Raw genomic sequence first — 13,784 nt, 5'->3', positions numbered from 1 at the left:
TTCTTGAAAGTGATTCTGAGTTTAAATAAGCTAAATACTGTATTAATGACATTCCAAAAAATATAAGACAAAGTTAGAATGTGGGAATTCTATTCCAAATTAATACTGGGATAATTCACAAACAATAATTTAGCTTCTACTTTTCTTAAAGGTTATGCTTCTCAGACTGTTTTTCTCCCTGCTTTCTACATCATTGAATTTGTGACATTGTTTGTTTCCATGACAACAGACATCTCACAAACACAAATACAAGTTAATGATTTCACCGTGAGAAAAAATAATAATAATAGGAAGAGAATTATGGCTGAAGCAAAAATATATTCACAAAGACATTTCTGAGCTTAAAACAAAAGGATCTCATATCACTAGACATGTTTCCCCATGCATTTTAACCAACTATTTTAACACTCTCAAGACATATAAAGCTAGAGCAAAATATTAATAAAATTGCAATAAAGACCTTTTCCAGGTTTATCAATGTCCTGAAGATGAAATCTTCAAGAGCACTTTTTAAGATGCAAATGAAAAAGCAACTAAAAAATCATTTCTGAGTTCTCATGAATGTCATGACAACATTAATTTTAATGAACATGAGTAGGTTCTCAATCACAGAAAAAAAAATCCTCTATAAAGTCATAGTTTCTGCCTGTCCTGTATAAAAGCATTATTTCTAGGAAAGAGCATTACCAATTCATATTAGTTACAAAGAAACACAGACTTCAAAGAAAGGTAAAAGGTATTTCTATTTAATAGCCAGGATTGAAAAGACAACTCCTTCACATGGGTTTCTTATGTTAATCAGTCAGCTTGGTAAGAATATTCCTAAACATAAGCTTATACTATTCTCAGACATTAATTTTTTTCTCCCAAAAGGCAAGATATCTTGAGTATTGTGTTGCCTTACACCCACAAACATGGAAGAAGAAGTTATAAATTCATGACACTTAAGTTTTATCAGATTTACAAACCTTCAAGTTTTAAAAAATAGGATTTTGGCTTAGCCAAACATTAGATTACCAAAAAAAAAACATGAAGAAATTTTAAGCACTCTGTGGCACAATTGGCAGGATGCAGGTTGGCAAGTGACCAAGTTGGTCTTGGGGCTAGGTATACAACCAGCTGAGTGGGCCACCAGCAGACCATGTCAGTACTTAAAGCCCTGGATACTCAGTAGCAAAATAACTGAACTGTACACGATCAAATACATAGAACTGCCTGGAGAGCCAAAGGCTCCATCCTGCCTTTATCCATTAAATCAGAACATCCAGGCCTAAAGGCTGATGCTTTCTAGAAATCTTTAAAATCTGTCCCATAGTTCTAATTCATCTATAATTCTTTATTCTTCCCCCATCTCTAATTTTCCCCCTCCTTTTCCTTCTGCTGCTTCTCTCCGAGGCCTAGAGAAGCATTTACTTGGAATGTATGGTTGGTCAGTGTGGGAAAGAACCTTCACACTTTCAAAGGTAGCCCTGTAGGAAAAAAAAAAAAGTGTAGAAACAGGGCTACCTTTTCACAAAGGGTGAAAAACAAAACTGTTCCAAATGTTAGTCCTGGCGACGCTCTGTAGGATAGCTTGAAGGTTCACTTATGACCAGATAATGGATAAGTCATTGGATAATGGAGAAGTTATTTAGCTCCTCATCACATCCTTTCTATCCCATAAAATACAGAGGAAGTTCATCCCTCCCTTTTCCCCTCTGCCAATATGTTGTAGCTTTTGTTCTCAATCTAAGGAACTCCACACATTAATAACCACAGAAAGAGATTATTTGGCTTCTTTTGGTTTAGTTTGATCAGACTGAGTTTGAGAAAGAGTTCCTTTTTACCTTAGAGAAAGGAGATGGGAAAAGAAGTCAAATTAAAATTCCAGTCCCTACCCTGTCTCCAAGAAAGATTACCGGTTCTCAAGAGGGCAAGGCACAGTCGCAGGGGCAGTGAGCAGAAGCCAAGTCCAGAAGACTTTCTGCCCCTTTCCCACTTCCTTTCCCTGAGCCTAGACCCACTTCTGCTCTAGCAGAGGCTCCTTCACTCCCTCAAATGTACGTGTTTTTTTTTTTTTTGTTTGTTTGTTTGCTAGATGAACACAATATCTTTATTTTTTTATGTTGTGCTGAGAATGAAACCCAGTGCTTCACACATGCTAGGAGGCAAGTGCTCTACCACTGAGCCACAATTCCAGCCCTCAAATGTATGTATTATGATGTAGGGTTGATTTAGGATATTTTCTTTTTTTTACCCAAATGACATTTTTTTCAATAACATTTAGCTTCCTGATGTTTACTGACTTCTGTTCTGGATTACATGCTGTGTTTTCTACATTATGTTTATCTCATAATAGAATTTCTGGCAATTATTTTAAATAAGTCATCTTCTATAATGATGGTATGCATCTTTTCTATTCCTTTGATTCCATGTCAACAGTTTTCCCATACACTAGTATATGTATCAGCATAAGTACCATGAATAACAATTCATTTGTATGATGGTATTAGCTAAAGGTATTAAATTCTATCAGGTTTTGAAATTTTGGCACTAAGCATTTTTGTCCTGATTATAAAACACAGTCACATATATATTCAAAAGCATTGTTCTCATCACTGCTGCTGCTGTGGGAAGTAATTCAGACAGGTGCATTTCTCATGATCTGCATATCCACAAGGGGTTGATTTGCACACTTTTGTTTCCATATACTATGCCAAAGATTAATACTTCATTTAAGTAACTTTCATATATTTCCTCAGCCCTTTCCATTTGCTTTCTGAAAAGTAAGTTATCATCCAACTCAAATGTAATTATAATACAAATTACCCAACAATGATAACTGAAAAATTAATCATTACAAAATGAAACTATATTTCATCTTATAGATTGTTCCAGCCAGCTTTCACTGAGTTTCACATACCACTTTCAAAAATAGAAGTTAAATTGAAAATGTAATGTAAACTCTCTTCTAAATCAATTTGTCTTTTCCGTTAGAGCTCAGCTCAAAAGCCATCCAACTTTCCACAGCAGAATGCAGAAGACCTGCTTCTGGATAACATTCATGTGGAAATACACTTGATTTACAACCAATGAACTAGAACCACCATTCCAAAGGACAAAGTTCACTGTCAATAAGTTAACTCAGTTACTTCAAGTAATAAGTTCTTAAAAACATCTTAACCATTAAATGGTAATTCAACTTCAGAGCCTGCATTAGCAAAAAAAAAAAATATATCTTCCTGATTGATTTAGATTTTTCTCGGATCAACAATTAATTCACAGAAAAGGAACTGTGAATGACTGTCCTGTGATTGTGCTAAAGTTCCTTGGCAACATTGAAGTTGTTAGGCCTAAATGTATGATTTTTCAAATTATGAGACAGCAGTAAATCTCGGGAAACATAGAGGCTTTGTTAGTTGGTCTTGATGAAGCCTCATATTACTCAACATCATGCAGAATTCTTGTGATATGCTAAAAACCTCATTGCAGCAAAATGTCAACTGAGTTTGGTTTGATCTGTAGGAAGCCATTCATGTCTAGGGCATTGGCAAGTTGCTACAGCAACTGAAACAAAGAAAATTCTAAAAAGTCATATTTTCCATAGCCCAAAAACCAACACTCAGAAATTTTTTAAAAGAGCCATATTATTTCCGAACTGATATTTTCATTCATTTGTAGTAAATCTCTGAATAAAAATGAACACTATTCATTTAGAGGTTTATAAAAGAGGTTTATAATACCTCTTAAGTATTAACAGTAACTACAAAGGTTTCTATTAATATTTAACGTGCATCTACATGTATAATCATGTTTTAGAAATTACATTAAGCCTATCTATTTTAACAACAACCACCCCGGTTAAAAAAAAATGTAAATCAAAACTAATGGTTTGTGCTCAAATTCCTCTGAAGTTGAATCTGAAATAGTAATAAACTCTGCCTTTGTGATTCTATTGCATACAATACTAGAGCCAACCATGAACTTCCCCAATGCCAATGCTAATAAATCTCTCTTCCAGAGACAGGGGAATTTTCTGATCTTCAGCTGCATTTTTAAAAAACAAAGGAAGGAAGGAAGGAAAGAAGGAAGGAAGGAAAGAGGAAGGACGGAAGGAGAAAGTACTAGGAAACAGATTCAAGTTAGGGAGGGTTGTAGGTTATAGTAAATATTTTTTTTTAAATGCATTCTTGCTTTTTTAATTGAAAGCCACAATGCACTTGAGGTAATTTGTACAATTTTCAACCTAGGGAAAGCTCTTATGTTGCCTCCATGCCCCTGGATAGAAGAAACATTCCTTCAAGGTCTGCTCTTACCACCTCCTCTTCCAGGAGAAAAACAGATTAGAAAAACAGCAGCCCTCAAAAGCAGTTGCCTGGCTCTGTTTCTGGGCTTTCCACTCCCTGCATTTACCATCATATCCTATTCCTGTATATGGTATGTGGATTTGGCTGAGTTAATATAATAAAATGAAATGGAATAACCAGGGGCAAAAGTCTTCTATTATTTTAATTTAGTCACAACTATGCTTTCACATATTTGTCAAGTTTACCACACATAATGCAATGGGACAAATATGTTCATAAAATCAGACTGGCAACTTTTTTTTTTTTTGGTAATCTTTCATTGCAGTAAGGAGCTCTAGTGTAAATGAAAAATAATTTTTATTATTACAATTGAGTAACAAATTAACTATATTTTTAAGCAAACTTGAAAATCATCTAGCTTTCCTCCATCTCAGGAAATGAGAAACTGTAGTGTTTAATTTTTATTTTGTTTCCTGTGTATATCCCATAGAAACAATTTCTGATCAAATACCTAGAATACGTGTGCATATATGCACTCAAACATGAATACAAGTTGCTAGACTAGACTATCTATACCACTGGTTCAAAGTTAAAAACTCATAAACAATTAACTATACATCTAGCCCCAAAAAAACTACAGACTAATAGAATGTGTTTGCTGTTAAAATTTTTAAAGAGAATTTTATTATATAAGATTTTCAGGGTTTTTTTTTTTGTTGTTTTTTCTTTGTTTGGTGGTACTGGGGTTGAAACCAAGGGACTTGTGCATACAAGGCAAGCACTCTACCAAATGAGCTATATCCCCATCTTCATTCTTGAAGAAAATACCTTAATTTTTAGAATTAAGAAAATTTTGAATGTGACTATACTTTTAAAAGAAAGTGGTACAGATGAATATAAAAGGTACAACCAAAAGAAAAACTATTAAGTTATGTCCAAGACCATGAAATAATTTAAAGGAGAATTTTTTACAAATGTAAATAATCCGCACTTATTCTTAAAAAAAAAAAAAAACTAAAAGTCCAAAAGTTTATCCTTTGAAAAAAATCCTATGAACATCTAGGCTAAAAACTTATAAAAAGCATATGAAAAAGAAATCTGCAAAAGGTCAAAAGAGAAGGGCTAGTTTCTCCAAAATTATGGATGTTGCTCCAGATGCAGAGTTCACATGCTTTTATTGTTATGTTCATGCCTCTGTAGTTAAGGCAATCTTCATTTCTTCCTCTCATTTTGAAAGTTTTTGTGAAGCCAATCAATACTAGCACTGTATTTTTAAATATCAGTTCTAAAGTAGTAAGGTATTTCCTCTTGATGAATTTTATATACATATAGCAATTTATAATTCTGAGAAGAAGGAGGGAGGATGATCATCCCCCTTTTATAGCTGGAAAAACAGGTTCAGAGGGGTAAAAAGCTTATTAAGGTTGCTCAGCTAAGTAGTTCAGCCAATCTTCTGATTATCAGGACTTCACACACTGGTATGTAATCTTATATTTAAATCCTTTTCTAAGAACAGATTTTTTTGGACTAATGGGATTAAGCTTTCAATCATGGTTATTTTGATTTGAAAAATTTTGTTTATTTGTTTTTTTAATTCTTGCCTAGGTCTTTAAGCATCCAATTAGAATTACATATTATAGGTCTGTCCCTGACAATTCCAATTTACAATCCTCCAAGCTCCTGAATTGTCAAATTTGATGGGTATTTTGCCTAATTTCCTACGAATTTTTACATCACAAAAGGTATTTCAGATTCATTTTCTCCGAATAATGATTTAAATAAGTAATATAAAATGTGATGATAAAAAAGAAGGAAAGCTTGTTAGCCTACACTACCAATCAGCATCATTGCAATCATCTAGTGATAACACTTTTTCTTTGCATTGCAATCATTCTCTTTGTGGTTAACTTGAATTTATGTTTTCTCTACCATGCACTACTTACTTATTTGTGGTGAGTTAAACCTAAGCTGCCATTATATCTCAAAAGAACCTAAAAAATATGAAGCACTCTGACAATTCATGTAAAAAAACAAGGAGACAATCTTGCTGGTTGTGCTTACTAAGTTTTGCATTAACTCTGAAATTCTAACATGGAATTGAATTTTAGAAGTTACTTAGAAAACAAACAAAAACCTGAGTTCTCATATTTCTCAAGCTACTATGAGTGCTTTTGTGCATAGCAAAAGAGAAGACCACGTGACCGAAAGAGAAAATGGCTCCTATCAGGCCCTGATTGACATTAACCTTCAGGAATTCAAATACTCTTCACCTATAGATATTTCCCAAGGCTCCTTCCTTCCCTAAATGTTGCACCTTTAATCTCCATTAAACCAACCCAAGGTACTATAAACACATTTTCATGGCCATACTATACAGACTGCTCCCCAAAGATACTTTTTTCTAATCAAGTTAATTTTTTTTTCAGTTTCTTACCTTCTATATCTCTGAATAACAGGCAATTTTATGGCTATTCATTTTCAATTATAAATTCCTTTTAAGAAAAAAGATTACACATTTCCAGATTTCATTCTTTGAAAAAGTGTTAAGCTTCCTAAATGCAGAATCACAAACAAGTTCAAGGATTTTCATTAAAATATGACAGTGATTACCTTCCAGTGTTGTTCCTTCTCCGAAAAGGGCATCTCCAGCCCCAGATGCATACAAAGCTGTCACAGATAAGGCATATTGTGTCCCCTGCTTTAATCTTCTCAGCATGGTATTGGTTGTATCTCCTCTCACAGTGACCTCTTGAGTCTCCCCTCCTGCCACTGGGGTGTATGTGACGAGATAATGTTTGACTTTTCCAGGTGCTCCACTCCAAGATAACTTCATAGTTGATGTTGTAGCGTCAGAAACTTTTAAGTCTCTTGGATTCCCTCTAACTTCATTAAAAATGACAATAACAACATTAAAATCCACTATTTAATAAACTGACTTGAAAAACACTTGGTTACTTTATATCCTGAATGAGGCTAGTCATTTAAACGGTTAAACAGTCAACAAAGTGTAAGCATTTCTAAATCTGGACCTCTGCGTTAGTAGAAACAAAGCCAAAGACATACCATTCATTTTCTGAATTTAGACAGATTAAAATCTTTCATGTTAATCTGTGTAATTCTCATGTTAGAATATTTTGTATAAAATATTTTTCTTAAATTTTCCCTGAAAGTGGGAAAAAACTTTATAAAATGCACCCATGTTGATTAGTATTACAATGGAGGAGACTTTAACTCCTCCAAGATGTCTCAGTACAAACACTTTGTTGGTATAAGGCTATAAATATCTAAAGGTAATATCCAGGAAATAATTCTGATAGAATAAAAGTGATTAAAATGATCTTGTCCTAAGGGGAAAAGAGAAGAAATAGGTTGAGACAGAGCCTTGGGTACAGCTTGGGTACAGTTGGGAGGGCCATCTATCCCTTCTCAACTGTGATGTCTAGCATCTCGTGGCTTCAGGTAGATTGGCCACATCATCTCTGAAGAGTCTCAGGGTACTCAGTTACCAACTGGTCACATAGCACCCAGCCAGTTTTACTCCAGAAAACAGAAAGATGAAGAGTTACTGGGTTGTTTCATGATGAGCAGCACAAAGAATCCCAGATTCCCAGCAAGTAAAAGAAAAAATGAAACAGTGACTTCCCAAAGGAAGATAAAGGAGGAAGAAAGGACACAGAAAGAGAAGGGGTTACCTCAGAAAAGGCTAATGAGCTAAATTGCACAGGGAGGGGGGGAGCAATGAAGTAGGGGAAGGAAGAGTGACACAGAGGCCACACTGTACTGTAGTAGATATTCCTTAGAAGCATCTGACGAATAGCAGTGAAGAACACAAACTCATATTCATGACTTATGAACCACATGACTCAGAGCTATTATTTAATTCCCTTGGCCTCATTTCCTTCTAAAACTGGGACAATTACAGTAACTTCATAGTCTATACAAGAATTTAATTAGATAATATGCAAAAAAAATCTTTGCAGAGTCTACTGCAAATAGATGCACAATAACTGCTTGTTTTTGCTAATATGTTCTTAGCATTTTATTATTATTAAAAACTACCCAGATAGTCATGCTTCAATTTTTAATTAAAATATTTAATAATATCATTTTCAATGAATATTAAGACCATATCATAGAATTCAACTTCTCCTGAAACAAATGATGTCATGAGTAAATAAAAAATTTGAATAACTTCAATTTCAAAGAAGTATGGCCTAATACACTCAGATAATTGAGACAAAATGTCTCATGACTTGTGTTATCTGGAGAGTTATCCAAACTTTCCCCTCAGTTTAAGATCTTGGTTGTTACCATATAATCAATATATTTCCTCTACCTTCTTCAGTAGCTGCATTTCCAGTCAGTGGAGTGCCAGGTCCTGAGAAATATTCAGGAATTACAGATACTTCATACTTTGTGTCTGGAGTCAGGTTCTCCAGCGTTCTCCTCCTTTGGTTGGCTGGAGTGGTAACTTCTTTGCTTTCTCCACCAGTAACTGGTCTATATATAATTCGATACCTTAAAACTCTTCCTGGAGCTTGAGACCAGGTAATTTTAAAGCTATCAGTAGTCTCATCTGTCACTTTTAGGTTTCGAGGTGCTCCTTTTACTAAAACAAACAAATAACATATGTATGTATGTGTATATATATTTATATATCATATATATGTTCAAAAAAAGTTAGCAGAATTTATGTGAAAAATACAAAAACTAGCTTTTAGACACTAAATTAAAGCATTTCTCTAACTAAATCTACAGTTTTTGGACAAACATCCTAGTTTCTGCACTCATTTAGCCAGAATAAATAGATTCTGAAACAATACATTAACTAACTTTATCTGTACAGTCCTTTGATTTGAAGAATAACTGGACTATATATGTGAGGGAGCAAGCAGGTGATGGGTACTTAATGAACACTAGTTAGATCTATATCTTGAAGTCAAATTGCAATATGGATAACACACACAGACTCACAGTCTTCAATGAAATTTTCATTAAGCCCAAATGAGAGCATTATTTGGCTTCATGTCTAGTAAACATTTATTTGTTCAAGGGGGCAAACTCTCCATATGGACAACATATTGAGAAAAGGTAAACTCAAGGTCATTGTGTTCTCAGTCCACTACAGAGAAACATGCCTGTATCTTCCTCCCAATTAGAACTTTACTTAAAAATTCAACTTTACATAAAAATCAATAGAAAGGAAAGAAAGAAATGGTGGTTGGCAGACTTACAGCCATGATTCATTTTGTATGGCAAGGAAAAAGACTAAATTAGTCAGAACAAATGAGGCAGATAGACTGAGGAGTTTGTCTCCTGGCTCTGAAACTTAACATATATGTAACTGTGAGCTTCAGATTACCCAGCAGTAAGACAGGACCATTTATTGGATTATAGAAGTGGTTGAATGAGATAATCCATGGAAAAATATTTAGTATAGCCATCTGACACATAGCAAGAGCTCAAAAAGTGTTATCTTAATGAAAGTATTGAATCAGAAATTTCCCTATTGACTAAAGAAAATTTACATCTTAGATTTTGCTACAAACCAAATTTGCATTACCAAATTCTGTCGTAATAGCCCAATGGCCAAAAACTAGAGTGTCTGTGAATATAGTGGCCTCTACTTCAAAACTATTTCTCAGAGGAGGGGTCAAGTTTTAATGTGTTTATTTCTACAGTTTGTTTTTATGAAAAGAAAGTTTCTGAGAAAAAAAGATTCCCTAGCTTTTATCAATAGCGTATAGCCATGTGTGCCAGATCTATCAGTAAACATTCTGTAACTCTTGTAAATTCCTCATGCTGGTCTTTGGGCTCTTTCCCTTATATCTCCAGTCAAAACAGAGAACAATCAACACCTCTTGTAATATTCCCTGTCTTTATATTAAGAGTAATTGCTTTGTTTTAATCTTGTCCTAACCAGGTTACATTGGTGCCCTTAATTGTCAATATTATGTCAAAAATATTCAGCTCTACCCAGTTAACCCATCTAAACAAATACTTCTTAAAGCATTGGTAAAATTAGCACACCCATGTTCACAGAAGCCTTATTCACGACAGCTAAAAGGTATAAGCCACCTGAATATCCATCAATGGATGAATAAACCAAATGTGGCATATACATACACAAAACAGTATTCATCCTTAAAAAGAAAGGAAATTCTGAGTCGTGTTGCAATGTAGACAAATCTTGAGGACATTGCACTAAGTGAAATAAGTATTATATGCAAAAGGACAAATGCTGTATGGTTCCACTCTTATCAGTCACTTAGAGTGAAAAAGTTCAAACTAACAGAAAGCAACATGGTGGTTTCCAGGGCAGAGAGAATCAAGGAATAGGGAATTTTAGTTGAAAGGCTATGGAGTTTCAGTTCTGTACATTCTAGACATAGATAGTGGTGATGGTAGAATAACAAAATAAACATGCTTAATGCCACTGGAATGAATGTACACTTAAAATGGCTAAAATGATAAATTTTATGTTATGTATGTTTCACCATATTTTTTAAAAAAAAGAAAACATGTGGCAATATGTATCTGCAGTTAGCTCCATTAGCAATATAAGGCAATTGCAGAAGGATTTAAAACATGATGTTGCCAAAATGTACAACAGAACATAATGGAAAAGCAGTATTTCAAAGGTTAGTTCCACAAATATTAACAATTCTCTGTCTCTTAACCTTGAATTAATCACAACAAATCTAGACTTTTTTACTGAAAAGTGTTTTTCTCTTTCTAAAAAAGATGTATAAATAGCTGTATCTTAAAGATACCAAATTTTACAAAGATGTTCACAATTCTGGACTATAAAGCTAGTGGTTATAACTGTAACTTTGTTCTGCAATAAATGATTAGTCCATGATAAACCATGATAGAAACCCCATCACACCTTCTTCAGTGGTCTCCTCTCCAACTGTGGGAATGCTGAAGCCATCCTCATACTCCGCAGTCACATTAACCAAATACAAGGTCTCTGGCTTCAGGTTGTTGAGAACAACACTGGTGCTTGAGGCTGGCTCCACCACCGTGATCTCGTTGTCCCCAGTAGATTCCTTGTATGTGATGTGATATGAAAAAACATTTTCTCCAGCAGGAGACCAGTTGGTTTTGAAACTGTAAGATGTCACCTCAGAAAAACTAATATTCTTTGGAGGCACATAAGCTATTCAAAAAAAAAAGAAGACTTGATTTAAAATTTTAAAATTTATAAAACAAAAATGGATCTAATGACTTCATGTTCCTGAAATGGCTTATATTAATATGGGAAAGTGGCCATTAAGGCCAATGTACTGAGTCAACCTTCCACACACAACCACTGAGAGAGGGCCCTTCACTCACAGCCTTACAAGGAGGTCCTGATGATTTGCCTTGACCATCCATAATACTGAAAAATGTAAATGCTTAATTAAAATTGAATTTGAGCTTCTTAAGACAAAGTGGTAATAGAATGGTACTCTTCATGTGTGGACTATTTCAGTACTAGCAAAGCCAAAAAGAGCCACTGTGATTTTCCCATTCATTCCCAGGACTTGGATATAAACTTTTGGTGGTAGGTAGGTAGATACTTCAAAATAAAACTAAGGAAAATTTTTCCTAAAAAAGAACACTTATTAAACTTAGCATTTAAACTAAATCATAGAATGAGACAATGCTTAATGCACATTGCCTGTCCTCCAGGGAAATACTACTCGAACTGGAGAGATGAGCAAGTGCATAGTTATAAACAAAAATGGCAACACATGTGGATGCCAAATGAACGAAAGCAATAGTGAGCATTCCAGGGCTAAACCAGTTAAGGAAGGTAGGACGCAAGGGATGGAACTCTTAACTGAACACTGAAAGAGAATTTAGTTAAATGAAGAAAAAGATCATAGGGAACTCCAGATGTGAGGAGTGATGCCCAAAAATTATCCAGGAAAGTGAATTTCTAAAAAGAATTCAAAGGTTCAGGACTATGTTCTAGTCACCTTTGGTTCAAAGGGCCTGGCTCAGTATCCAGCACATAATAAACACTCAATAAATTGGTGTTGATTTGGTATGGCCAATAGGTGAGATAAAGTTGGTTCCTACCCCTGATTGAGAATCTAGGAGCAAAAACATCTCACAACTCTTATGGGTGAGCATAGCCAACAGAGAAATGATCCATACCCAGCAGCCATCGCTCAGAGCTAAATAGACTAAGGGCAGTAGTTTTCAATGACGTAGGAATGTTACTTTCTCCTATTCATAAAAAGAATTGAAGAAGCCTATCATCCACAGGTTTAGAATCAAAAGGCTTTGGTCATGAAAAGATAACTTGTACTCCACAAACCTTTTTTCTTGATAGCTGCCAATTCTTGCTCAATTCTAAGGCAGATAGATTGTGTGAGTTCAAAAGATATCCTCTGAAAAGCATCAAAATCTTCCACTGTGAACACATGTGTCTCAGCTGGAGGAGAGGCGATAGCTTCCAATTCCGAGCGAACAGCATCCTTCACGCCAACTGCAAAGATTTCAACATCTGAATTCCTTAGTTTTATGGCAGGATCTCTGAAAGCATCTGATGATTTCCCATCAGTGATAAGAATCATAACCTTTGGTACATTGCTTCTTGAACCCTTGTTAGGCACAAATATTTTCTCTCTGACATAAGTCATTGCTTTGCCAGTGTTCGTAGATCCTCCTCTGTAGGGGAAGGTGTTTATTGCTTTAATTATATCTTCAACTCTGGTAAATTCTTTCAAAGTGAACTCGGTGTGAGGATCTCTACTGTACTGGACAAGACTTATCTGGACCCTGTTTGGTGAAATCTCAAAACTTTTTGCAAGAACTTCCAAAAATGCTCTAACTTTAACGAAGTTTGCAATCCCGATGCTGTAAGAGCCATCAACCAAAAACACAATGTCAGCTTTTATATCCACACCACGTGAGCATTCTGTAAAGAGAAGAAAAGCCCATTAAATTTCAACAAGTATGAATTCATCTTTAAAATATAAGTACTGTCTTTCCTAGCATGCTTCTTTCAAAGAAAACTATTGCAAATTATTTTGCCTGAAACCAAGTCTGAACCAGTAGGACTTACTGTCAAATGGACCTTGACATATTACAAACCCAATGGTGCATGCACTCACTCACCCACTTGAACCTTCATTGGCTGAGTCTTCTCCATTATTGAGATGGCTTCACTGGATGTCAATCCCTTCATGGCAGAAACACTGATCTGGTATTCCATGTCTGCTGAGAGGTCACGAACGTTGAGCAAGGTTGTCTGAGGCCCCACACTCAGAGCGTGCTGTCGGCTTCCTGCAGCCATTGGTGTGAGGAGGACTTTATAGCCAGTCACTGCGCTGGGAGATGGATCCCAACTTAGCTTAATGTATTTCGATGAGACTTCCGTGGCAACCAAATTTGAAGGAGGCTCAACAACTAAAAAGTTATAAATAAGTAGACAATTATTAATAACAAGAAAATGCAACTGTATTAATTAGTTGGTTAGGTTTGAATCTTCAGTTCTCCTTA

At 35.1% G+C, this 13,784-nt stretch overlaps 1 protein-coding gene across 2 annotated transcripts in view; it reads right to left on the bottom strand.

Annotated features, from left to right (window-relative positions):
• The window catches only part of Col12a1 (collagen type XII alpha 1 chain), a 106,579-nt gene that overhangs the window by 76,502 nt on the left and 16,293 nt on the right, over positions 1-13,784 (bottom strand). The window contains exons 8-12 of one of the 2 annotated variants that reach the window (XM_076858491.2): positions 13,401-13,691; positions 12,598-13,200; positions 11,176-11,448; positions 8,623-8,895; positions 6,897-7,169 (exon numbers count right to left, since the gene is read on the bottom strand). The exons of the other annotated variant lie outside the window; for it this stretch is intronic. Of the exons in view, the coding sequence (XP_076714606.1) occupies positions 6,897-7,169; positions 8,623-8,895; positions 11,176-11,448; positions 12,598-13,200; positions 13,401-13,691 (1,713 nt within the window). The remainder of the gene's footprint in view (positions 1-6,896; positions 7,170-8,622; positions 8,896-11,175; positions 11,449-12,597; positions 13,201-13,400; positions 13,692-13,784) is intronic. 2 annotated transcript variants of the gene reach the window in all.

Source organism: Callospermophilus lateralis, chromosome 6 (genome assembly GCF_048772815.1).
Source record: "Callospermophilus lateralis isolate mCalLat2 chromosome 6, mCalLat2.hap1, whole genome shotgun sequence".
Taxonomy (NCBI): domain Eukaryota; kingdom Metazoa; phylum Chordata; class Mammalia; order Rodentia; family Sciuridae; genus Callospermophilus; species Callospermophilus lateralis.
Note: the sequence above shows the minus strand (reverse complement) of the source record. Positions and strands in the feature narration are given on the sequence as shown.